At 45.3% G+C, this 27,616-nt stretch overlaps 2 protein-coding genes across 4 annotated transcripts in view; both read right to left on the minus strand.

Moving 5' to 3' along the window:
• The window catches only part of rbfox3a (RNA binding fox-1 homolog 3a), a 611,006-nt gene that overhangs the window by 76,555 nt on the left and 506,835 nt on the right, over window positions 1-27,616 (minus strand). For all 3 annotated transcript variants that reach the window (XM_086272040.1, XM_086272037.1, XM_086272038.1), the window contains one exon: window positions 11,709-11,855. In XM_086272040.1, coding sequence (XP_086128166.1) covers window positions 11,709-11,855 — 147 coding nt within the window. The remainder of the gene's footprint in view (window positions 1-11,708; window positions 11,856-27,616) is intronic.
• LOC147309008 (uncharacterized) lies at window positions 2,726-4,859 on the minus strand. Its single transcript, XM_086271505.1, has 2 exons — window positions 4,202-4,859; window positions 2,726-3,057 (listed from the first exon to the last, which is right to left on the minus strand). Exons 1-2 carry the CDS (start codon window positions 4,857-4,859, stop codon window positions 2,726-2,728), a joined length of 990 nt encoding a protein of 329 aa, XP_086127631.1.

Genomic DNA, 27,616 nt, shown 5'->3' on the forward strand with positions numbered 1-27,616 from the left:
CAATCGTATGTCCTATGTGTGTACATGCTTGCATATATTTGTGTTTTCCTGTGTGTAGGGATTTTTTCAATACGATCCTTCAGATGAAATCATCAAGAATTAAAGCGAATAACTGCATTACTTTGCTCAGCTAAAAAAGCAGTCTCCATTAGTTCAAATTAGAGTTGTTTTGGAGGGAAGGCAGATGTGTTAAACCCAGGAAGCTTGTAAATGATCGTGTGAATGAAGCCTTCTTATATAAATACTATTTGAGAAAGCTGACTGTAATTATGTTATTAAAACTAAACAATAAAATGTTTCTTACTTTATCTTTAAGATGATACAAAGTTTTTTTTTAGATATATTATTGTTTTGGTTAATTATTAAAGTAAGCTGAGTGAAAAATTGTCCTATTTTGTGGTATCTTTAGCTTGTTGTGCAGTATTTTTGGATTTCCTTTAGGAAGATTTCCTTTTGTGCATTCAATAAATCACCCTTTAACCATTTTCATCTCTAAAGTAACCCTTTCTTGAGGTTTGTGTTGCTCAGAAATAAAACATGGCAAGATGGTAAAGAATTCTAATTTTGAACATTTTTTAAATTTACTTATAGATGCAGAATCTTTTCCAATAACATGGTCCCTCTGTTGTCACTGTGGTGGCTCACTATTTTCTGTCTGTCTCACTCCTCTTAGCAGTCTCTTTCTCTTCTATTGTATTGTGTGTATGTGTGTGCATGGGGCCTTCCTCTGGTTCCCACCTTCTGCTTCCTTCTGTTTTGCTTCTTGCTGTCACATGAAAAACTTTCCTGTTGGTTCCTTGTTAGCTGATTGATGAAACCCAGACCGAAGAGTGGTCAGCTGTTTTTTGTGTGGGTTTGTGGACTACCTGTCGTGTGGAAGCCCAGGATCTTCACAAGTGTTAGTCTTGTATTTGAAATGTGTTTGGAATGTAAATAAGTGCACTGAACTGTCTGACCTGTGGTCTTTGATACAAAATAAATACTTCACATGAGATGCAATAAATTCCATGCAACAACCAGAGGTCATGAGACCAAGTTAAGTAGTAATGCAATGTGAAGTGATAAACTATTAAAATTGGCATAGTGAATGAGATGGTAAGCACATAAAATATGTTATTTATTAGTTCAAAATGTATAGGGATAACCAGAAGTACACTGGTTATCCCCAGCTGATCACGGCATGGCTGCCCCTCCATGACCATGGAACTGGACCATGGATCTGCCAGAGGTTTTTTCCTAACAAAAGGGAGTTTGTTCTTTTCACTGTCACAAAAGGCTCGCCAGAGAATCATTTGATTACTGGGGTACTGCCTTTAGGATCTTTACATTTACCTTAAAATATAAAATTGTTGCAATTTGGTGCTATATAAATAAAATGAAATGATGAACTGTAGTGAAAGAAGCCAACATAACATTATAAACACTGACAGTTGAAATGAATAACACTGTTTATGTCTTCATCATGGCACCTTAGTGGGTGGGATATATACAGGGATAAGGTAAAATTTTTGATGCATAGATGCAGGAAAAATGGTCAAATGTAAGGATCTGTCACGGTTGGACGGTCCTTTCCGGACGACCTTGCTTGTTTTTATTTTTGCGTGTTTCTGTCTTGCTTCTCTCTCTCTCCCCCCGGTTCTCGGGGCTGTTTACGGAAGTGCGCGCCATGGGAAAGGCGTGATCTGGCGACTGTCGTCATCAGGAGTCCCTCCTCGCTGTTGCCGGCCCACCTGCAGCTGATTACCTGACCAGCTGTCGGTAATCGTCAACCTGGCTAGACAGAGGTATTTAACCAGGGCTCGCAGCGACAGTCGACTTGGGATTATTACTCCTAACTGGTATAGTCTGTGCGAGACGTGTGATTGTGGCATTCGGCTAGCATGTGGCTAATTGTGGATGTTTCCTTCTTCCTCTAGGAGAGTCGAGCGGAGAAGCGAGTTGGGGAGCACACACTAACGGAGTTACTGCACTGAACACACTGGGAGCAAAGGACGGGCACTATTGGAAAATTGCACTTTGGAGTGGATTGTCGGGCTTATCTGTCTATTTCACTGTAAATAATCACACTGTTTTGCTGTGTTTCATTGTGGAACAGGGGCGCTTACGGGCTGACCCGGCCAAGGTCAAAGCTGTCGTGGAATGGCCCATTCCCAAGACCCGCAGGGAGTTGCAGAGGTTCATGGGCAGTTGCAGAGGTTCTTGGGCTTCGCCAAGTTCTACTGCCACTTTATCGGGGATTTCAGCAAGGTAGCCCTTCTTCTAACCAACCTCACTTCTCCTAAGTTGTCCTTCCAGTGGTCCTCCGCAGCCCAGCAAGCATTTGATCGACTCAAGCACCTGTTTTCCTCGGCTCTGGTCCTCGTCCAGGCGGACCTCAGTCGGCCATTCATCGTGCAGGTGGACGCGTCCGATTCAGGCATGGGGGCGGTTCTCACCCAACAGGTCGAAGGCAAGCTACATCCCTGTGCCTTCTTCTCCCGTAGGTTGTCGCCAGCTGAGAGAAATTATGATGTGGGTGACCGGGAATTGCTCGCCATCAAGTTGTCTCTCAAGGAATGGCGGCATTGGCTGGAGGGCACTGAGCAGCCTTTCGTGGTGTGGACGGACCATAAAAACCTGGAGTATCTCTGGGCGGCCAAGCGCTTCAACGTACGACAAGCCAGGTGAGCCTTATTTTTTACTCGTTTCCACTTCTCCATTACTTACAGGCCCGGTTCTAGGAATACTAAGCCCGATGCGTTGTCGCGCCTGCCTGGGGAACCAACCCCCCCTCCTCTCCATCTCTGAGGGAGAGCTGGCTGTCCCCTCTGTCCAGCGCCATCTGAGATGCTGTCGTTGGGTCTGGCGGGCTGCCCGAGCGGCGCTCCTGAGAACAGCTGAGCGGAACAAGGCATTGGCAGATCGCCGTCGCACTCCCGCCCTGGACTATCAGGTCGGCCAGCAGGTGTTGCTCTCCAGCAGACACATTCCCAAAGAAACTGACCCCTCGGTCTCTTGGCCCCTTCGCCATCCAGGAGGTCCTGAACCCAGTGATGGTCCGGCTGGCCCTTCCGTCTGCTACGAAGGTACAAAACGTCTTCTAGAAAATGTTTCTCAGATTAGGCCCGTCCGGACCAGCCCTTTGTCCCGGGGCTTAGAGTACGCTTGGGGAGTGTGATCGTGTGTACAATGTCTCTTTATGTCTGTCTCCACGTTGGGTGAGTGTTGAGTAAGTGCATATGAGAGTATGAGGGTGGGAATGGATGTTGGTATCTGTGTGTGCCTATATGTCTGTGTCTATATGTCAGGTTGGGTATCAGACGCCACCTCTCTGGGGACATCTCAGGTCCTCCAAGGTATGGAGGCCTATCTCCCCCACCACTCCCCCTGCCAGTGTCAGACGCCCTCAGACATCGGTGCGTTGGTGGTTCTTTGTGTCCGGGGGTGGGCGCCCGAGTACACACCGGCTCACTCCTGGTGGCTGCTTGTCACCCCTTAACGAGAAGTCTGGGCCCTCCACCTCCCCTCTGATGTGGACATCGGGTCAGCTGGAGGCGCAGTCGAAAGATTGCAGCGGTCCCAGATCAGATGTACACACTGGAACACTTTCCCATGTTGCTTGTCTGTGTTTATTGTGTTATGGTGTGTTGATACCTGTGCATTCCTGTATTATCCTTTTGTGTTGCACATTTCGATGTTTTTTTCCTTGCTACCTAGCCTGACCTGTCTCCCCAATGTGATGTTTGTATTGTATGCACGGTCGGCAAGGTCTGTCATCTCGGTTGTAGGCAAAAGACCTGCAACTGACAAATAAAGGCTATCTCATCTCTCAACTGATTCAGCTCGTTGGTGAATGCAGAGTCGGCGTTGATCGGCGCAGTGTCCCTGGCTTTGTAGTCCGTAATGGTGCGTAGTCCGTGCCACATACTCCCTGTGTTGCCCTGGTGGAAGCGGGACTCCACACGCTCCCGGTACAGACGTTTGGCATCTCTCACCGCGTGTCGCACGCCGTATGAGGCCGCTTAGTAGGTGCTCATATCGCCAGTGGAGAGACCCGCGTTGTAGGTGGGGGTCCTGGCGTTCACTGCAGTGCGGATCGATCTGTCCATCCACTGTTTCTGGTTTGGGAATGTGGTGACTCTCGCAGTGGGGATAATCTCCTCCGCTAGCATATTGACGAAGCATACTGCTACTTCCGTAAACTCGTTGATGTTGACTGCACATGCTCTGAACATGTCCCAGTCGACGTTGTTGAGTGCGTCCTGTAAGGTAGCTTCTGATTGGGCAGTCCACCGTTTCACGTCCCTCGTGGTTACTTCTTCCCTCCATATGTTTTGTTTATACTGGGGAATGAGGAAGATGGCGTTGTGGTCAGACTTCCCAAAAGCCGGGTGTGAGACAGCTTTGTAGCCCTGCTTGTATGGCGTGTAGCAGTGGTCCAAAATTCGATCCCCCCTCAGCGGACACGAGACATGCTGGTAAAATTTTGGCATGACTTGTCCGAGGTTCGCTTTATTAAAGTCTCCTGCTACAATGAGGGCTGCGCCTGGGTCCTTGTTTTGAAACGAACTCAGGACATCATGTAGTTCGGACAAAGCCATACCTGTGTCCGCTTGGGGTGGAATGTAGACCGCCGTGGCGATGACCGAGGTGAACTCATGGGGCAGATAGAAAGGGCGGCACTTAATGCTCAGGAACTCCAGATGTGGCGAGCAGCCGCTGCAGAGAGCAGAAATGCTCCTGGCATCACAGCACTTTCTGTTCACCATGAAACACACTCCTCCACCTTTGGTTTTGACTCTGCCGTTCTGTCCGTGCGGAGTACAAAAAATGAATCTGACAGAGTTACGGCCTGGTCCGACACAGTGGGGGTCAGCCATGTCTCCGTGAAGCACAGAATGTTGCAGTCCCTCATGTCACGTTGGAAGGTGACTCTTGCTCTTAGGTCATCGAGCTTGTTCTCCATGGATTGTACGTTGGCCAGTAGGATACTGGGAAGTGGTGCGCGATGCGCCTGCTGTCTTAGTCTGTTCCTAATGCCAGTGCGTTTCCCCCGGCGCTTCTTTGTTCTACGCCTCGGATGAGCGGCCGGTCCTTTGTTTTTCTCCGCGCCGCGTAGAATCTCTGGTGGCCAGGATGGGTCGGGTTTAAAAGTGTCCAAGATTAGATGTGCAACCTTGTCAACGATGTTTACAAGTGATCTGCGGTCGTAGACTATAAGACTAGAGGATTTTGGAATGTAAACCAGAGCAAAAAATAAGTAAAAAACAAGAAAAGTGGATAGTCGGAGCGGAGCGGTCAGGAAGGTGTCTGGATGTGGCCGCGCCATCTTACTTGGATGGATGATGAACAAGGATCACTCAGAAGTGTTCGTCTATGCTCTGTGTCAGGCGCTTCAGTAGATTACTCGTGCTATTAACAGCAGTTAGTTTTTTCTCCCCAGGACATATCTTAGATATTACGTTAATATTCTTGTCTGCTTGTTTCAGAAAAGTGAAGAGACGGGAATATGTCCATTTCATAAAACAGCCACACGCACCAGGCGAGTCCGACATCTTCCGCTTTAGAATACGACTATGCAGCAAACTGGCGCGAAATGACGCGCATCTGCACTACAGCGATGTTAAAGCGGTAGAGTTTACTTCTACATTTAGAGCAGGTGTCGGCAACCTTTCTGATGACGAGTGCCATCTAAAATTTCCTCAGAAGTCAGTGTGCCATATGACTGCATTAGCAATAAATTTAATAACGCTCTATATTAACAGTTACACACTATATAGAAGAACTTTATAGAATTATATTTGTTCGCAGATGTTGGCAGCTATCAGCGATCAGAAAAGAAAACATTGGTTCAAACACCTGAAAGTCCTGAAAACACATTGTGAATTCTATCTCAAGTTTTTGAATGAAATGCGGTACTGATGCTGTGCTGAGCGGACAGCTCCTGAAGCATTTGAAGTGTCTGAATGTGGAAATTTCAACATCGCTTGAAAAAACTGCCAGCTAGCAACGTCCCTCTCACCAGTAGGTGAAGTTATTTTTAGCCAATTACAAGTTGAATCTGGTAGTTGGGGTTGTTAGCTAAGATACCATCATTAAGAAGTGGCACAACTAATGTGTCTATGCGAGCTAATTTGCGATGTGCACCGCTGGCCCGGCCATTTATTTTTTAATGCACCTTCTCATTTTGACTAGAGACCGGCCCACCAGGTATTAAAGCCACAAAGCCTTTGAATGAAAACGCTGTGGTGACAGGGATGTACACGGTCTTGTTGGTATATATGTATGATATCTATACATTTTACATCAGATAAAAACTTTGGTTGTAAGCTTCAGATAATTATTTAATAACAGCGAGACATTTTAAATGAGAATAAGAAAGTATTTCTTTGTGCCCCCCTCTCCCTTTTAATGCCCTACCTGCCCCCCTAGCAAAACTTTGCTAGACCCGCCCCTGCACAGTTACCAGCTGTCAGCTGCTTAGAAAAGGATCCTGGTGTTATTTGTCTCTCAGAAACAGTTCATAACTTCAACTCATCCATGTCACCTAAAAGGTAAACCTGTTTCTCCATCACCTGTTCAGCTCTGATGATTCAGTAAGAACATCTCCTGGTTTCATCTTCATGTTTCCCTCTCACCACATATCCAAACCGACATCATGACCAGCAGCTTTACAGCTGTGGCTCCAGCAAACATCAGCTGATACTAGAAACTAATATTAAATAAAGTCTAACAACAGCTGATCAAGCTTAAACGTGCTGCTGTTGTTTAGCGCGACATCCGCTGGTTTCCTCTTTCTGGCGCAAAGTGGGCGATAAACAAACAAGAGAGCCGATCAGCTGATCATTGATCAGTTTCATGATTGAAGGAGAAACAGGAGAGAATGAGAGGAGAAGAACAGCTGTGCAGCAAACACAGAATAAATCCAGCTTTGTGTCTTTTTCGTTGTAGCTGAAGTCCGGGACAAACTGTTCCTTTTCACCTCAATACGAAACGCGTAATATTTTCTCTGAATACGAGACCATTCCGTTTTTTAGGGGACGGTTGGCAACTCTACTAACTTATGAATAAAATAAAGTTCATGCTAGCTAGCACGCAGTACGAGTTATTGTAACTGACTGTAAATAGTCAGCACAACAAAAATAAAACTACACCTAAACTTTATATCTGGCCCAGATAGACTGCAGGTCATAACTTCTTACCTGAAGTTCAGTTCACCTGACACTCGGACCGGTAGCTGCCTCAGGTCTCTCCTCTTGCCTCCCCTCTTGCCTCCTCTTTCTCTCATCCACCCACTGGCCTCCACCACTTGCTAATGTTACTGAATCTGTGGAAGCTCCGCCACAGCCACCACCAAACAACTGAGTTATTTTTATACACTGGCCAGCATCTGGCCAATCCACCACCTTTGATTGTTTATACCGTTACAAAAAATAAATAAAAAATCATCGGCCCACCGAGCAAATGCCCGATGGCCAGTCCAGCTATGGTCGTGCCATCAGTTAACCCTTCGCGTGCCTAGGGTTGCCGACCCCTGATTTAGAAGATAAATTATTGAAATTAAATAATGATATTCAGCGAGTTTATTATTTTAAAATGTAACGCAAGTACATTGTAAGTAACTGTAATTAAAATACCTAAAAATGAACAGTAATTAGTTACTCTACTTTTTCAGTGGAAAAGTAATTTAACTACAGTAACACGTTACTTAGTAACGCATTACACCCAACATTATTCTTGGCATTATTCTTAACTCTGAAATATTGTGAACAGCATCAGTGGAAACTAATTTAGAAAACCTTTTATCTGTAAGCTCTTTAGCCCCGAAAAAAAATGCTAAGAACATCCTGCGTATGGCACCAAAAATGTAATATATCTGATGAGTCAAGTCTCTGTAGTAAATGGTGTATATCAGTGCCCCCTTCTTTCTAATCACTCTAATTGTCTTAATCAACATAAACACACTCTCTCCACTGTTAGGCCCAGCAATAGTAAAGCCCAGGCTTTCTAACTACCCACTCAGATCAAATGACTCCACTGCTACACTGATATGTTGATGGGAATTAGCAGATTTGCAGATTATAATCACACCACGTTTCCTCAGAGGCAGAGCCGGTTTGAGAGGAGCTTTATGGAATAATTGGATAGGCAAATGAGACTGTAGCCATGAACAAGAGGCATTAAAAAGAATTCCCTTGCCGGGGGCTCTGTGCTACCTGGATGTTGAAAGCCTTCAGAACAGGTGATTAGACAGGAGTAGATGTCATTAAAACTCCATTAGCACAAAACCCAGCCCCCAGTGCTCACTGCAACCGCAGACACACACTGGTAATGCAGATCATAAGTATTTGTGTGTATAAAAAGCCTGTGTGTGTCTGCTGAGTATCTAATGACTCATTTAGGACCCCTACCCCTGGGAAACGTGACAGTAAGGACCCTCTTGCGGCTGGCTCACTAAGTGCCTGCTTATTAATTAAACACAGCTGAGGCTCAGGGGGTAACAGCAATGCTGCATCAGCTTGTCAAGTTTCATTCTACATGTGGGTAAATGAACAGTATCCTCCTGCAAGTGCTGCACAGCCTGCATGCTTTTTGGTTCCATGCATCTGAAATTATGACAAATTCTTGGATGCCCAATAACAACAGATACTGACATGTGGTAAATACAGGACGGCTTCCTTCTAATAGCTGCGTAGGTAAATGTTTGTTGTAAGTTTTGAGTGCAGGAAATCAATAGAGGTGCAGTCCTGGAATACAGATTTCACTCACATCTTGAGAATGAGAGAACTGAAAAAAAAAGTGGCGCTGTGAATGCCAATTATCATTCTACCATTAAAAAAACCCAGCCTGGTAATTTCCCTTCAATGTGTTTTTCTAATTATGAATTCAACTCAAATAAGCCAGGGTAATGAACCCAGTTTGTCCTTTTCTAAAACCAAAGTTTTTTCTCCTTGACTCTGACTATATTGCTGAAACTATACACAACAACCAGAGGAAGGCGTGTTGTTCTTTAGTATTGTGTTATTCACATATGCAGAGATTCAGCTTGTGTCTGTCTCACCTCTGTTTGAACTCGTTTATAAGCCTCTGTGTAATGTTCTCGTATGACTTTCCTCTAACGGGTTTTACACAGATGCAATTTCATTTGGTGTAATGCTCCAACTATCGTATTTGTTTGCATTTTGGTGTTAGACTAGAAGACCGTAATGAAAGACTGAACCAGTTGTTAGTGATTTCCATTAAAGTGAATGGAGGAACCCACTGAAGTGAAACCTGAGTTACTCCTACTGCAGTGACACTGCTTTATAACCAACAACCCCTGAAGCTAAAACATTGACACTAAAAATAAAGAAATGGTGTGACCATGTGTAAGAGAGTCTGTTGTCAGTGCTGGGATGGTTCCCTGACAACTCGTTACATCCTTAATGCAGAAAACATCATTCATCAAAACAGACATTCTGAAGTAGCAAAACAAGTTATTTGGAAATTGTATTTCTGCATTACTGACAATGTTTCCATTTCACAAAGACAAAAAAGGAGTAAAATTAGCTGAAATGATCTCAGCAAAGTCTGACTCGTCAATTTGTGAATCATCTGTAATTTAGTTCACATAGCTGTTAAGATATACGGTTACATTAGTACCAGAAGGTGCATCACACTTTCCTGCTGTACATCATTTTAACCAACTATACAGCTATAAAAAATTTCTGTCATGACCTAAAAAAACAAAACAAATACATCAAACGGTCCCCCTCCCCGTCCCCGCCCCATAAGATGTATGTACCTGCTTGAATTTATTTCTTTTTAATATGTACCTTCCCAGTACTTGTATAAAATTGTATGTCATACACTTTGCATTATATTTTGTAGAAGAGAATTTTTCAGCGAAACCTACTTCCAGAAGAAGAAGGAGGCACTTGGAAACAGTTGTTGCTGTGCTTCCTGTCCTGCTCTTAACGAGGCTGGATGACCTCTGAGCATCACTGATTGTAGTGGGAACTAACAAATTGTCTGTCTCTTCTAATCCCCCTCTTCGGCTTCCACATTCGTGTTTCTTTCTTTCTCACAATTCCTTCTTTGCCTCTATCAGATGCTGTCACTACTTAATTATGTTGAAGTGTTTAGTGCCTTGGAGACCTCACTAAGTGAGTGGGAGAAAGTTCACAGTGCCACTTCTTTTCAAGATTACACTCTTTTAGACGCACACAAAATGAAGATGTCACACTTTATACACCTAATGAGGATAAATTCCCTAGTTGAGGAATCCCATTATTTATATCAACTGATGGACCCTTTCATCAACTCTTCATCAGCCCACAAAAGCCTTGTACATGACGAGGCCTGTGGGCTGTACCGACTTTGAGCAGATATTGAACTCCACCAGAGAAATGTGGAAGTTAGTAGATGTGTCAGAGAGGGGAAATCATACGATATTTAATGGTAATGGTGGATTTATATCAGTAAATCTATAGTCTGTGAATTGACTTGACTCTTAGTAAAAACCTCAGTTGTAATTCCATTGCTTGAGAGAACTTTGTATTTGGCACCAGAGGACATAAGAGAATATTAATTTTTATTGTTAAACCCAGAACACCAAAGACATACCCAATGCACAACCATTGTTACTGCTGCGTGCTACAATGTTAGAACACCGCATGTTTCACTTCTCATGACGTCGCTTTTTTATTTGAAAAAGGCACAGCCTTTGATGAGGCAGTCAGCGTGATGCCACACACAGGAGTTTATCCAAGGAGAACAAATATTAATAATTGATAATAGTGAGCGATATTTTCTAAACGTGTCATGTGAACTGAGGGAAGACAGCAGGAAGGAAAGCTCAATACAGAGAGTGCACTTCAACCAAGACCTTACAGTAGGGCGCCCCCTGGTGGACTTTATAGTAGATCTACGAACAAAAAAGTGGATCATCAGAATTTGCTTAACTGATGGAAAAACCTGCAGTACAAATGATCGTAGCCCACTCACAACATCTTTGCCAGGAACACAGCAGGGACACACTCCATGACTGTAGTAACTGAATACACACAACACAATGAAGCGTTAGCGTGCCACTGACTGTTTTTAATGACCTGTTGCCTTTGATTAGTTTTTTGTATGACTGTGTGCTTATGCTGATGTCCTCAGTGTTCTAAACGTTCATAGAAACCAGTTCTTTGCTTGATATGAAATACTAAGATGTGTAAATACTTGTGCTATTGTGTACTTCACACACATGGAGAAATGCCAAAACTGCCTTTCATTGTTCTAGTAACAGTGACAATAAAAAAGCTATTCTATGCTATTCTATTCTAAGGTGTGTGTGATGCTAATGCTAATGCAAGCACATTGTTTTCTTTGTGTGTTTCCAGTGTAAGACCATGCTGATGGTTATAGTGTACCTATTCTGTTGTCAGTGGCCTTTGGAATGGAAATAGATGCAACGCTCTCGTACCAAATATTCAGAGGTAGGCAGCTGGGTGTTTAAATTATTCAACAAGCCACATGAAAATGTTCATGTTTACCCAATGTAAATAATGCATTGTAAATTTCTATTAAAATTCAGTCTGTAGACTACGGTTAACTTCTGTTTTTTAATTATAGCTATACATAAACAGACACATAGATTTATCTTTTCCTGACTGTATTTGCTGATGTTCTTTAAAAGCAGTGACTGCTTTTAAGTGCACAGTGGCACATAAATTATTGCGTGTCATTGTGTCTCATCTCACCCCAAACATTTGCCGGAGGTCAGGGTCCCGGAAGCGGAAAGGGATGTTAGAGACGTGTAACCTCTTGGGTTGCTGCTTCTCTAATGAATCGCTGGGCTGCAGGTGGAGCTGCTGCGAACCCTCGGTCTGTGCCACGTCCTCTGGATGCTGCAAAGAAAACACACAACATTCCACAAATTAGCCACATTTGTTTGCCAGTAAATATACTGCTATATAAACAAAATGTAATTAAATTAAAAAATAGGACTGATGTTAGAGGTAAGACTGCTAAACCTTTGTAGACTCAACAATCTGCATTAAAACAAACAGATCCTTTCTAATATGCAGTGACAGCTTGAGATGCTCTGGGACGTTGAAGGAAGGTCTTTAAAATGACTTTTAAAAAGAATTTCAAAGGATGTCTGTGAAGGTTCTCAGTCATCCAGGTCATCGTAGTCAAAGGAGCTTGCAAAGAAAAGCGTCTGGACTTCTTTAAGTTACTTGAAGACGTTTCACCTCTCATCCAAGAAGCTTCTTCAGTTCTAAGGTCAAATGGTGGAGAGTCCCAAGCACGACATCCTAGTGCATTTCAGACCCAGCAACACGCTCAGACAAAAACTGGTTCACCCGAAAGACAAAACGCCAAAACACAGACTTAACAATGTGGTGTATGCTGTACAGTGCAGCGAGGAATGCCCAGACCTCTACATTGGAGAGACTAAACAGCCACTTCACAAGCGCATGGCACAACACAGAAGAGCCACCTCCACAGGACAAGACTCAGCAGTCCATCTGCATCTTAAGGTCAAAGGTCACTCTTTTGAGGATGCCAATGTTCACATTTTGGACAGAGAGGACAGATGGTTTGAAAGAGGAGTGAAAGAAGCATCTACGTCCACTGTGAGCGACCATCTTTGAACAGAGGCGGGGTTTACGACACCAACTCTCTGCCATCTATAATCCAGTTTTGAGATCCTTCCCAGACGCCTTAACGCCCACTCACATCCTGGGCCATCTGACCTCAGGAATTCGCATGATAAGGTGGGGCCAGGTTTCACAATGAACTCAAGCGTATAAAGTATAAAGCACCTTGATGCAACTGTTGTTGTGATTTGGCACTATGTAAATAACTGAATGGGATTATGTAGTATTTATCTGCTGTCACTGAGCACTCAGACTGCATTTCCACTACAGAGGACAAGTTCCATATTATCTAGTTACACGGAGGGTGAGACAACACCAGCTCTCTGTCAGTGTGTGTTAGTTTTGGAGAGGAACAGACAGGAAAATGCAGTGTTATATTTGTAAAACAAAAGCTCCAGACCACTAACAAGGTGCATTTCTGCAGGTCAGCAGGGCAAAAAAGTCACACACAAAAAATCCCGAGTGCCTGCACCACACTGAACAAGAGGATGCTGCTAAAAACGAAACTACATTAAACTGTATCACAAGCATTAGACAGATTAACATTAATTTGGAAATTTATATTCAACTTAATGTAAAGAGCTGTTATCAGTTCAATAAGGAGAGATCATTAGAAGGAATTAAACATTCTTTCTAACAACAGCAGGAGCCCTGAGTAACATGGCGGAGATGGGGAGGAGGCACAAAAGCATCTGTGATGGAGAATGTTAGACGAGCACATGGAGAAGAGAAGAAGATGACCGGACTAGACCAGTCATGTCACAGCGAGCATGGGAAAGTGGAAGAAAGTTTTGATTAGCCAACAGACACTTGGGAAACAGACAGTGACTACATGTTTTACATGCATACACATAAGCTTCATCCTAAATATGTCACGGTCCGTGGAGATAAACCGTGTGGGAATGTGTGTGTTGGACCCAGACGCGAACACAAGCGAAGATGCAGGAGTGGATTAAACAAAAGCGAGCCTTTTATTATGGCTGATAACAGAACAAACCAGAGCGAGGGCAGTATAAGGGTAATAGTTCAAACAGAAAACCTAAACTGGACATAAACTAAGAAAAAGCTATGGCTGGAGATACGGAACACAGGGGGTGGTAACACAGACGACGCGACACAGACTACATGAAACACAGAGACTAAATACACAAGAGGGATGATCAGGGGAAGTGGCCACACATGGGAACACAGCTGACACAGATAAACATAACAAGACATGGCAGGAGTAAACAACACTGACGGGAGACTGTCAAAGTAAAACAGGAAGTACACAGGTGCAAACAGGAGGAGAGAGAGAGCACGGGCATAGTGGGCTGGGGAAACATGGAATGAAACAAGGAGGGGAGATGAGGGCTCACAGATACATAGAGGGGCACACAGGGGATAAAAGTCACAAGGGGAAGTCAAATAAGGAACACCACAACAGGACAACTTAGGAAACATGGCCTAAATAAGGAACGAAATACAAAAATACAAGAAACTAAGAATACTGGGCCCACATGGCCCAGGACCATGACAAAATAACATTATCCTCATTTGAACCGTCTTTTCTTTTTTCCCCATGATGTATTTTTTCATATGAAGAATGTGGACATGGATGACATTTCCATAAGTAATTATAAACTTAAGCTTTGGCGTCTCCAAACTGATAATATACGAAGTTCAAAACTTGTAGTGTTATGTGTAGATTAGAAATTTAGAAAAAAAGATACAAACATAAATAAAAAACAGAAATCACCCAATCTTACACAACAGTGAAGATGTCTCTCAAACTGCTGACCAGTGTTGGGTAAGTTACTTTAAAAAAGTAATTAATTCCTAATTACATATTACTTACTCAATATTGTATTTAAAATACTTATCTAATTACTGTGTCAGAAAAGTAACTTAATTACTAAATAAGTAATTTAACTAAATACTTCAAATTCCTATAAACCTTGAGTGGGCGAACAATAGAAATTAAACTCTTTAAATAATAAATAATTTTTTTAAAAGACAGAGACTCAGTACGCAGCGGTAGCATCTCTTCCACAATGTAGCCTGCAGTCATTTTTTAAGCTCACCTTCAGACGCTTTCTGTGCTGCTGAAGTAAAACCAGGTTTTGCTGCTTAGCGGGAGTTGCCGCGGTGTTATCCATGGATGATGAACAAGGATCGCTCAGAAGTGTTCGTCTATGCTCTGTGTCAGGCGTTTCAGTAGATTACTCGTGCTATTAATAGCAATAGTTTTTTCTCCCCAGGACATAGCTTACATATTACTTTAATATTCTTGTCTGCTTGTTTCAGAAATGACGCGCACCTGCACTGCAACGATGTTAAAGCAGCAGAGTTTACTTCTACGTTTAGAAGACAAATTAATGAAATTAAATAATGATATTCAGCGAGTTTAATTATTTTACAATGTAATGTAAGTAACTGTAATTAAAATACCTAAAAATGAACAGTAATTAGTTACTCTACTTTTTCAGTGGAAAAGTAATTTAATTACAGTAACGCATTACCCAACACTGCTGCTGACACATGGTGCATATAGTAACTCATGTACTCTCTGAGTATCCATGCAGCTCACAAAGATGCAACAAAATCTCCAATGCAGATTGCATTCCAGTTGGCCGAGGCCAGTGCATCACCCGAATGAAGCTTCCCTATCTTTCAGCAGAGAGCTGACCTCAGCCAGGGTTTCTGGTTTGGGTAGATGGTTAGCTTCTTATGTGTGATGACATCATGCACACCTTTGGAGATTAGGCAGTAGATGCATAGTCCTCCAGCTCCATCTCACCCTCTGATGTCCTCATGAGGTCTAGGCTGCCTAGCATAGCTCTGTCAAAGTGTTGACACTGACTCTTTCAGTGAAAACTGGTATTTCTCATAATACCATAATTCTTAAAGTTGTGTCAGTTTGACATTGAAGACACTGAGTCCACAAGAAGGACCGTGGGACCAAAAGGAGCAATCTAAGAGTGTCCCTGCTGCAAGTGGTCAAGAGGTAAACAAGGCATCGGGTGGTCAGGGTGGCAAAATAATTATTTCAATCATTTTATTGGTGAAAAACAGAAAAAAATACATAGATGTTCTTTTTTTTGTTTCTTTTGCAAATTGGGAAGCAGCAGCTGGTTAACGTGTGACACTCCAAAGACGCCCTCTCTGTCCAGTTTATAGATGCATCTGTTACTCATATTTTTATTAGGTTACATTGGAAATGGTTCTGGTAACTGGAAGCATCCTGCAGTTAGACTTCTCCTCTCGTGTTTTGTTGTGCTGGATTATAATTTCCTTTCAAATTCTTTTGGTGGGCAAAACACAAACAAGAATATAATGATTTGATGCACAATGAAAGAAATAAAAAGAAAGAGATGGAACAATGATGTCAGCTAAACCTGAGCGATCAATGAAACAATGAAAGAGAAGTGCTGAAGGTAGCAGAGAGAAAAGGAGAGAGGGTGTGTGTGTGTGTGTGTGTGTGTGCGGGGTGGAGTTTAAAGATGCATGAAGGCCAAGTGCTGAGTGAAGTGAGGGCAGAACATTAAGAATCTCTTTTGTGTGTGTGTCCTGGGCTCACAGTGGTAGCAATAACTTGGCAAGTTTATGGCAGTATTGTTCTTTTGACCACATTGGACACTGTGGTCAAACTCTCAATTTTACAGATGATCATCAATAAAGAGGAGCTTAGCTTAGCTTAGAGTGTTGGATATGTAGAGCACCCTTTGGTGATAATGTTTTGTTTATCTATATGAAACAGATCAAAGAAACGGGCTAATATTTTATACAAAGTGTATTAAAGAAATGCTTTTTTGCCAGGTTTGTATTTATTGTTCATTTCAGTTCAGTTCAAATCAGTTTTATTTACATAGTGCCAAATCATAACAACAGTCGCCTCAAAGCACTTTAAATGTTAAGGTAAAAGCCCTACACTAATACAGAGAAAACACCAACAAGCAGGCTACTCTATATGAACAAGCTCTTGGCAACATTTGTGGGAAAAACTTCCTTTAACAGGAAAAAACTTTGAGCAGACCTCAGGAAGGCTGTGACCAGTTGGGGATCAGGGGAGGGAGACAGGACAAAGGACTTACTCTGCAAGAGAGCCAGAGATGAAAAGTAACTAATAATTAAATACAGAGTGATGTACAGACATGATAAGCGAAAAGGGGGGAGAGAAGGAAAAACTCTGAAGGTGGTCTATATGTAATGGGAAGGCTTTAGGACCCAGGGGACCCAATGGAGGGTATAAAAGAGGAAGTAGCAGCAGGTGCTCTTCATTTGCACTGACAAGCGGCTATAAACAATGGTTGTGTGAGTAGGTGAAGAGCCTGAGAAGTTTTAATTGTCTTCTACACAAACAGTTGTTTTAAACCTCTACAGCAGAGGTTCGAGTAGTGATTTTAGAAGATAAGCCAAGATAAGACAGGTGTGCAGCAAACACAGTTGTCTGCTGGAGGGCAGGCTGCACATGTGAATTTGTCACTGTTTTTTCCTCCTCCTTTTTGTTGCGTTTTTGGTTTTAGTAGGGTCACCTTTTAAAACAGTTTTTTATGCCGGGTTTGTTTTTATTTCTACTGGGCTGGTGCAATATTAGTCGGGCAATGTGCAATCCCAGAGCTGGGCTCTTACCTTAGGGGAAGTAGGTCTTTTTAGAGGTGCTCCGTGTGGATTTGCGGTGAATAAGTTTTATTAAGAGTGATTTTAGTGCCATCGATTATTGCCTGAACGAAAACACTTAGTGCATGCAATAAGTGTTCTGTTGGGCTCGTATTTATTTGGGGTGGATTTGTTTCTTTTAAAGCAACGAGCATCTGGGACCACCGGGGTAGAGCAAGCCCACAGGTGATGGCTGCATTGCTTGCAGGTTGCACCAATAAGACTATCTTGTGGTCATTAGTGACCTTTCCCATTTTGATGTTTTAGGCCTTTTGCAAACGCTTTGTGTTATTTTAAAATAATAAATTTTAACGTATCTGACTGATATTGACCCTCTTGTCCCGTTTATTCTGGGCTCGTTCCTGTAAGAGCTTTGGGCCTGAAAGTTTGCACAAGTAGTATAGAGGCCCTTAGTGGCTACTCGGTGGCTTTTACTCGTTACATATAATTAGGTAACACAGCCGGGTCAAGTGATGGCTGTTAACAGCACAACTGTTTATGGGAGCAGTTAATGACTGACAAAGATCCTGATATTACAACAAGATAATTCTGGGATAACAATGAAATATGTCAAATATATGGATTTTTTTTTCCCTGAAATTCAGCAAGTGAATTTCAAGTCTGTACTGTTAAGAGTGAAACATGGTAAACACAAACACTAATCCATTTGTCATAGAAATTAAACACTTACGTTGGCTCATTGAAAAATATCCTGTTAAATATCTTCAATTACACCTCACTTTTGACTAAACTACACCCAGTAATGCAGCTAAATTTGAACAGCTTCAGCAAACATGGATGATGGGTCACAGAGTCTTAACAACCTCTTCAACATCTATTTGGAACATGAGCCTGCTTTGTGGGGAGCCATAGCCCTGCCTCCCAAGAAATGAAGCAGGCATGCAGGAGATCCAGGCCCGAGAGCCCACGGAGGACCACCGAAGGGGCAGCCACACCACCCACCTAGAAAAGAGTTAAGGAGAGCCCCAGATCGGGATCACCCAGCAGCCACAGTGCAGAAGTGCAAAAGTGCAGGCGGCTGCAGCAACGTGCCCACAGGCGGTGACGTGCCCGCAGGCTCTGCTGGCAGCCAGCTGGGCCAGAGTGGAACGAGCTCCAGACCCAGAAGCCTGAGGTTCAAGGGGGGGTGCCAAGCCAAGCCCCACCAGGCAGCCACCAGGAGTGAGCACCTGAGCGCCCAGCCCCGGACACCGAGAGCCACCAACGCACCGACAGTTGAAGGCATCAGCCACTGGCAGGGAGTGTGGTGGGGGGAGATAGGCCCCCACACCTGGGGGGGGGGGGTGCCTGAGATGTTCCCAAAGAGATGCAGTCTAAGACTGACCTGATACACAGACACAGACATGCATTCCCACCTCATGCACACATATACAAATATCCAGCACTCGCCCATCATGGAGACACACAGAAATGGACACTGTACACACACTCACACTCCCCAAACATACTCTATACCCGGGGTCCAGGTACCCTCGTGCCCAGGGGGGGGATCAACCCCCAGACCCAGGAGATGCTGCCCTTTTCCCTTGGGTTGGAGACAAGCAGACCGACCCTGGTCCTGCAGCAGCAGGGAGGGCCCGCATCCCCAACCAGATGGCCAACTCCTCATCCTGGCCCCCTCCCCCCAATGGCAAACAGAGAATGGAGGTGGGAAGACCCCATCCTTTCCTCTGCCCGTTCAGATGTGGTGGTGCTGCTGCGTGCTGGAGGGCATGGTGCTTTCTGCTAAAGAGCAGCAGGTGTCAGCACAGCGCCTCCCGAAAACCCTCAATGTCTACATGCATTTAAAAGTGGGTCCAGAGGTGAGGTTAAATACACAGATTGTCCTCTGGACGCTGTTTAGTGTGCCCAACCCCAAGGCCCTATATGTATGTGTCTTGAGAGTTTGAGTAATGGGGATGGCTAAGTTGAGGCACAGGTGGCCAGAAGGGGACAGAGGAGGAATGCCAACCCTGCACCTCAGTGACAAACCTGTACCTCAAGGTCCTGCATGTGTGGGGGTGTGATGGAGCAGGAAGAGGGAGGCAGTTGGGGATGGGGAGGGAAGGAACACCAAACCCTGGTCCTCCAGTAGCAGCCCTCACAGACAAGACAGACAGCGTTGTCTGTGAGGGCAATGTGCTGTTTCCTGATCTTGCTGTAGCCACGTTTGTGGACGAGCTCGCGCACAGACTTCCCCAAGCAATGTGAGGCTCTGCAATTCTGAGCATGTTGATTGAAGCCTTGTTCAGCTTGACAAAGACACCATTTTAGATCTGGTACAGAACTTGGGGCTCACGCCATTGATGCCTCTGATGACAAAGGCCAGTTTGGGCTCAGCTGGCACATAGAAGATTCCCACTTTGCGAGCCATATGGCCCATTCATATCTCACGCCTGTACATCTGCCTGTTTTCGTTGTGGTACTTCTCAGCCCTGGTCACCCAGGCCTTTCGCCTTTTCAAAAGGCTCTCAGGGACCAGCGGAACCTTTTTTCCTGTGTCCGCCACTGTGATCACCGAGGGGGGGTGGGGGCAAAGTGCCCGCTCCCTGGGGCCAGCTCCCCCGCTGACTCCAGTAGGCACCCCAATTCCCTGGAATCCATCAAGGGCAGAGGGCCTGGGCCCATCCGGACCGGGGCCCACAGTAGCAGCACCGCCAAGCCCCACAGAGCCCGGGGTGGCCCACCCGACCCCACCGCAGAGGAAACTACAACCACACCAGCATTCAGTCAACTCCATACTACATAAGACAATAGACACCCACCTCTGCTAGATTTCTCCCCCACCTGCATAGTGAACTCCTGGAGAGCAGAGACCTCCTGCAAAGGATGTAACAAGTGAATGTGAGTGTGAATGGTTGTCTGTCCTTGTGTGTTAGCCCTGCGACAGACTGGCGACCTCTCCAGGGTGTACCCCGCCTCTCGCCCTATGACAGCTGGGATTGGCTCCAGCACCCCCCGCGACCCTGAAAAGGATAAGCGGTAGCGAATTGATGATGGATGGATGGATGGATGATTTAAAATGGAAAAAAAGGAACAGTAGATAAAATCAGTAGTTAAAATGTAAGTTTTGAAATTTAGCTTAAAAGTAAAACAGTGCAGATTTGGTGTTTTATTCAAATGCAGCTGAGAACAGGTGAGTCTTCAACCTGGATTTAAATAAACTGAGTGTTTCAGCTGATCTGAGGCTTTCTGGGAGTTTGTGCCAGATATAAGGAGCATAAAAGCTGAATGCAGCTTCTCCATGTCTGGTTCTGACTCTGAGAACTGATAAAAAACCGGATCCAGATGACCTGAGGGATCTGAAAGGTTCATACTGGGTCACTAAACCATTCAGAGCTTTATAGACCAGCATCAGAACTTTAAAGTCTATCCTCTGACGGACAGGCAGCCAGTGTAAAGACCTCAGAGCTGGACTGATGTGGTTTATTCCATGTTTCCCCAGCCCCCTATGCCAGTGCTCTCCTGTCTCGATGAGAACAGCTCCACTGTTACTTTGGACCTCTGTGTACTTCCTGTTTTACTTTGACAGTCTCCTGTCAGTGTTGCGTTACTCCTGCCGTGTCTCGTTATGATTATCTGTGTCAGCTGTGTTTCCTGTGTGCTCCCACTTCTCTCGTTAACCCTCTGTGTATTTATGTGCATGTCTCCCTCAGTTCAGTGTTGCCCTGTCAATGTCTCCTCCCCGAACCTGTGTGCCTTTCTGTGTTCCCTCGGGCCTTAGTTTAGTTTTGCCAGTTTAGTTCTGTTTCTTTGTAAAGCCTGCAATAAAGCAGTTATTTTGAGTTCAGCTCCTGTCGCTGTGAGTTTTGCGTTTGGGTCCTCATCTGCCTCCACACAGCTAGTTAGTGACAGTACGACGCAAAAAGTCATGGACCCAGCAAACTCCCTATGGAATCGGCAGGGTGCAGACTCCACCTTTCCTAACGAGAAGAGAAGGCAGGAGGCTCGGCATGCCCGGGAGCGCGAGTCTGCCTTTTATGGGACTCGATTGGGCCGCGGTTTTGAAAACACTAAGACTGTGCATTCAATCACGGTTGTTAAGGGAAACAAGTTACCGTCCGTCATGAGTAAACTGATAGGGGAGCTCAGATTGAATATTCCAGAGTTAGTTTTGCACCCAGTTACTCCAGACACCACCTGTGTTAACTCCCCTACCCCTGTACCTGCTGAGTATGAGACTGTGGATGGTGTTTCTTCACTCCTGGACTGTGTTGCTCACCAGCCTGCATATTTAGAAACAGTCTATGAAAATGCTCCTATCTCTGTAACTGCTCCTTCTGAGCCAAGAATTACAGACTCCGAGTTTGCTATGCCTGGATCCATCTGTACAATCACTGTTTTAAAAACTGCTAATTCTAACTTGAGCAACTTAAGTACAGCAGAGTTGCTAAAACCAGTCCGCCAAAAGTCTTTGTTTGCTAAAACTGTGTTTGGCTCCACTAACTTGGTTTTCCCAGTGTCCGTTACTGCTCCTGAGCTCAGCTCTCCAACTCCAGTACCTGTTCCCAGGGCAGCACGGGCCCAGCTTTCCCTTGCACCCGTATCAGTTCCTCGGGTGAGGGTGGCTGAGGTCCAGCTGGTCCCTGCTTCTGTCCCCAGCCTGGCAGAGGCTCCGTTCATCCCGGCACCCGTACCTGCTCCTCGGGTGGGGTTGATGGACACCCAGCCTCAGCCAGTTGAGGACAGCGTTGTGCTGATAAAGCTTGGACAGACTGTTTGCACTGCACAACCCCAACAGTTGCGTCTCAAGCCAGCTGCGTGCCCTGTGCAGCTACAGTTAGCGTCCGCTGAGCCAGAGGTCTCCGCACCTGCTTGCTCTGCATCTGTTCTCGCTGGGGGTTCAGGAGAACCTCTCCAGCCGCTCCACGTCTCCTCTGGGGGTTCAGGAGAACTGCTCCAGCCGCTCCACGTCTCTGCTCGGGGTTCAGGAGAACCGCTCCAGCCGCTCCTCGTCTCCTCTGGGGGTTCAGGAGAACCTCTCCAGCCGCTCCTCGTCTCCTCTGGGGGTTCAGGAGAACCGCTCCAGCCGCTCCTCGTCTCTGCTGGGGGTTCAAGAGAACCGCGCCAGCACCTCCTCGTCTCTGCTGGCGGCTCGGGTCAGCCCGGCCAGCACCTCCTCGTCTCTGCTGGAGGGTGTAAGACGCCTCCGTCTGGTCCTGCCTCCATCTGGTCCTGCCTCCATCTGGTCCTGCCTCGCTTGGTCCTGCCTTTCCTGGTTCTGTGCCCACCAAGCCTCGACCAGTACACCCGACGCTTGAGAGCCGCCGCCATCTTCCACGCGGCTGGCCTCCGGACCCGCTCTGCCGCCACTGCCACTTTTCACGTGGCCAGCACCCGGAACAGCTGAACTGAACTTTTGTGGTGCCGACCTTCTGTTCTCTATGGACACTGCTTCCCTGCATTCGAGCTGTTTTTGTTTTTCACTGTTTTTGTGTATTTCTGGGCTCAGTTTTGGACTCTTGCTCCTTGTGTTTTGTTTGGTTTGTTTTGGTATTTATGTGCATGTCTCCCTCAGTTCAGTGTTGCCCTGTCAATGTCTCCTCCCCGAACCTGTGTGCCTTTCTGTGTTCCCTCGGTCCTTAGTTTAGTTTTGCCAGTTTAGTTCTGTTTCTTTGTGAAGCCTGAAATAAAGCAGTTATTTTGAGTTCAGCTCCTGTCTCCGTGAGTTTTGTGTTTGGGTCCTCATCCACCTCCACACAGCTAGTTTGTGACAGTCAATGTCACCAGGGCCTCGGTCTCCTGGTGACATTGTGATATATATTTGTGTGTCATCTGCATAGCTGCGATAGTTTATGTTGTTCTTTATAATCTGTGCTAGTGGGAGCATGTAAATGTTAAACAGAAGGGGTCCCAAGATGGAGCCTTGGGGAACTCCACATGTGATACTTGTCTGCTCAGATGTGAAGTTACCTATTGATACAAAGTATTTCCTGTTTTCTAAGTATGATTTGAACCAGTTTAGTACAGTTCCTGAAAGACCTGCCCAGTTCTCCAGTCGTTTGAGTAATATGTTGTGGTCAACATTATCAAATGCTGCACTGAGATCCAGTAAAACTAAGACTGACATTTTTCCACTGTCTGTGTTCAGACATATGTCATTAAACACTTTTGTCAGAGCGGTTTCAGTGCTGTGGTTCTGTCTAAAACCTGACTGGAAGGCATCGTAGCAATTATTCTGTTTTAAGAAGTAACTGAGCTGTTGAGAAACTGCTTTTTCAATGATCTTACTTAAAAACGGGAGATTTGAGATCGGCCTGTAGTTGTTCATTTGTGTCTTGTCAAGATTGTCCTTTTTCAGTATAGGTTTGATTACAGCAGTTTTTAGTGATTCTGGAAACACCTGATAATAAAGAAAAGTTGACGATCTGTAACAGGTCTGACTCTAAAGTCTTTGAGACCTTTTTGAAAAAACTTGTTGGCAGGACATCTAAACAGCAGGAGGAGGAGTTCAGTTGACCTAAGATGTCCTCCAGGTCTTTGCTGTTAATAGGTTGAAACTGTTTCATGGTGTTTAAACAGTTTTTCGGTGGACACAGTACATATCCTGGATCTGCTGTTGATGTACTAATTGCTTGTCTAATTTTTTGGATTTTTTCAGTGAAGAATTTGGCAAAGTCATTGCAGGCCATGGTCGAATGAAGTTCAGCTGCCACTGACACAGGAGGGTTTGTTAGCCTGTCAACTGTAGAAAATAAGACCCGAGCATTATGGCTGTTTTTAGTGATGATGTCAGAGAAGTAGGACCTCCTTGCATTCCTCAGTTGTAAATTATAATTGTGAAGTTTCTCTTTATAAATGTCATAATGAACCTGGAGGTTTGTTTTTCTCCATCTGCGCTCAGCTTTCCTACACTCTCTTTTTTCATTTTTCACCAGTGTGGAGTTTCTCCATGGAGACTTTTTCCTTCCAGAGATAACCTTCACCTTAATGGGAGCAATAGTGTCCATTACATTTAACATGTTAGCATTGAAGCTATTGACGAGCTCATTGACTGACCCTCTGGACAGGTCAGGTGTTAATGGGAAGACCTGGTTAAAGATCTCACTACTGTCTTCAGTTATACACCGTTTTGTGATCACTGCTGTTGATATATTTGTGTGGGCTGAGATTTTACTTTCAAAGAAAACACAGTAATGATCAGACAGGCCCACATCAGACACAGTAACCTTTGAAATGCTCAGGCCTTTGGAGATCAGTAGGTCAAGAGTGTGTCCTCTATTATGTGTGGCCTCTGTTACATGCTGAGTCAGCCCAAAGTTGCCCAGAGTGTTACTCAGGTCTTTAGTCCCTTTGTCCTGAGGGTTGTCCACATGGATGTTAAAATCCCCAACAATAATTACACAGTCGAAATCAACACAGATCACAGACAGCAGTTCACTGAGGTCATTAAAAAAAGTCTGTGCAGTATTTGGGAGGCCTGTAAACATTAAGAAACACAACTTTGGATGGGGCCTTCAGCTGTAAAGCCACATATTCAAAAGACTGAAAACTTCCAGGAGATAGCTGCTTACATTGAAATGATTCATTAAATAAGACAGCAACCCCTCCTCCTCTCCTGCTCACCCTGGCCTCACTGATAAAACTGTAGGAGGGGTCGTCTCGATGAGAACAGCTCCACTGTTACTTTGGTCCAACCATGTTTCATTTAAAAACATAAAATCAAGGCTGTGCTCAGTGATTAAATCATTAATTAAAAATGTTTTCCCAGCTAGAGATCTAACATTTAATAAAGCCAACTTAAGTGTTTTAGAGGTATTATTTGCCCCCTCTTGTTTGGGAGCAGTCTGTGGCACACAGGGTATGTTTACTATATTTAAAGATCTTTTAGAGTGCAGCTCTCTGTGTTTTGACCAGGCCACATGTCTCCTGTCACCTAAAAGTACAGAAATTTTAAAACCTTCTAGTAAACAGGGTCCCAGCTTCTCCTGGGAAAAGTCACCACTGCCATAATCCTCGCAGCCCGGACCCTTCACACATCACACATCAGACTGCGGAGACAGGGCATGAAGAGGAACTAAGGGGGGCGAGGCTGGGCAATGTGACTTCGATTGCTCTGTTGAGGGTGGGGCTTGATGGCAAACCTTTGGCCGCTCTGGTGGGGGGGTTTATGGGGGACAAAAAGGGATTGGGCCGGGGGGTAGATCTGAGCCCAGCACTGACCCGCTCCATCATCTCCTCAGTGAATTTCAGGTGTGGGGAGGAGGGAGAAAGGGAGGGGGAGGAGGGTCAAATCAAATCAAATCAAATCAAATCACTTTTATTGTCACATCACATGTGCAGGTACATTGGTACAGCACATGTGAGTGAAATTCTTGTGTGCGAGCTTCACAAGCAACAGAGTTGTGCAAAATACAATAATGTAAACAAGCAAAATACAAGAATGGCTACATCTGAAACTAATAAATATATGTGCAATATATAATAGTATATGCATTTCTGGATGTGTATACTAAATATTTTTCTACGTGTGTGTGTGTGTGTGTATACATATTTTACAAATTAAATAGAGTAAACAATGAATAGAATATATAAAATAAATAAAATAAAATATACAGAGTGAGACATGTGCAAAACAGTGGCATTACTGTACAGTATGTAGTGCATAATGTTAAAGTTCCAGTAGTGAAGCTGAGGTGTCTATGACGTGTTCAGCAGTCTGATGGCCTGATGGAAGAAGCTGTCTCTCAGTCTGCTGGTACGGGACCGGATGCTGCAGAACCTCCTTCCTGATGGAAGCAGTCTGAACAGTTTATGGCTGGGGTGACTGGAGTCCTTGATGATCCTCCCCGCTTTCCTCAGGCAGCGCTTCCTGTAGATGTCTTGGAGGGAGGGAAGCTCACCTCCAATTATCCGTTCAGAGCACCGCACTACTCGCTGGAGAGCTTTGCAGTTGTAGGCGGTGCTGTTGCCATACCAGGTGGTGATGCATCCAGTGAGGATGCTCTCAATGGCACAGCGATAGAAGGTCCTGAGGATGCGGGGGCTCATGCCGAATCTTTTCAGTCTCCTGAGAAGGAAGAGGCGCTGCTGCGCCTTCTTCACTGTTTTGTTTGTGTGTACTGACCACGTAAGATCCTCAGCCAGGTGTACACCAAGGAACCGGAAGCTGCTCACTCTCTCCACAGCAGCGCCGTTGATGGTGATGGGGGTGTGTACTTCTCTGCACCTCCGGAAGTCCACTATCAACTCCTTTGTCTTTGCGACGTTGAGGGTGAGATGGTTGTCTTGACACCAGTGGGTCAGGGCGCTGACCTCCTCCCTGTAAGCCGTCTCATCACCGTTGGTGATAAGACCCACCACTGTAGTGTCGTCCGCAAACTTCACAATGATGTTGGAGTTGTTAGTGGCTGTGCAGTCGTAGGTATAGAGTGAGTACAGGAGAGGGCTCAGTACACACCCCTGTGGAGCACCAGTGTTCAGTGTGATGGGGGATGAGGTGATGCTGCCCAGTCTGACCACCTGGCGTCTGTCAGACAGGAAGCTAAGGATCCAGCTGCAGAGGGAGCTGCTCAGTCCTAGATCCTGCAGTTTCCTGTCCAGCTTCGAGGGAACGATGGTATTGAATGCTGAGCTGTAATCTACAAACAGCATTCTCACATACGTGTCTCTCTTCTCCAGGTGTGACAGGGCAGTGTGTAGTGTCAGGGCTATGGCATCATCAGTGGACCTGTTGTGGCGGTATGCGAACTGTAGAGGGTCCAGTGAGTCGGGTAGTGCAGAGCAGATGAAGTCCCTGACCAGCTTCTCGAAGCATTTGCTTACGATGGGGGTCAGGGCTACAGGTCGCCAGTCGTTCAATGAGGAGATGGTGGAGGATTTGGGTACAGGGACGATGGTGGCCATTTTGAAGCAGGCTGGGACTACAGACAGAGAGAGGGAAAGGTTGAAGATGTGCGTGAACACTCCAGCCAGCTGAGCCGCGCATGACCTGAGGACGCGGCCGGGAATCCCGTCCGGACCAGTAGCTTTGCGTGCGTTCACCTTCCTGAAGCACTTCCGCACATCCTCCTCAGACACAGTGTGCGCACTGACGTCATCCGCGGTGCGCACACTGTCCGGTCTCATGGTGTTCGCTGTGTCGAATCTAGCGTAGAATACGTTTAGATCCTCACACAGAGAGGCCGTGGTCTGCGGTGTGCTGGTTTTCCCTCTAAAATCTGTGATCGTGTTTAGTCCCTGCCACATACTCCGAGGGTTGTCAAACTGTTGCTCCACCCTGTCCCTGTACTCACGTTTGGCTGCTTTGATCGTCTGATAAAGCTTGGACAGACTGTTTGCACTGCACAACCCCAACAGTTGCGTCTCAAGCCAGCTGCGTGCCCTGTGCAGCTACAGTTAGCGTCCGCTGAGCCAGAGGTCTCCGC

Source organism: Aulonocara sp. 'chitande type north' Nkhata Bay, linkage group LG18 (genome assembly GCF_057382095.1).
Source record: "Aulonocara sp. 'chitande type north' Nkhata Bay isolate Kocher_YH1m ecotype deep benthic linkage group LG18, A_spYH_male_GT1.1, whole genome shotgun sequence".
NCBI classification, from domain to species: Eukaryota; Metazoa; Chordata; class Actinopteri; order Cichliformes; family Cichlidae; genus Aulonocara; species Aulonocara sp. 'chitande type north' Nkhata Bay.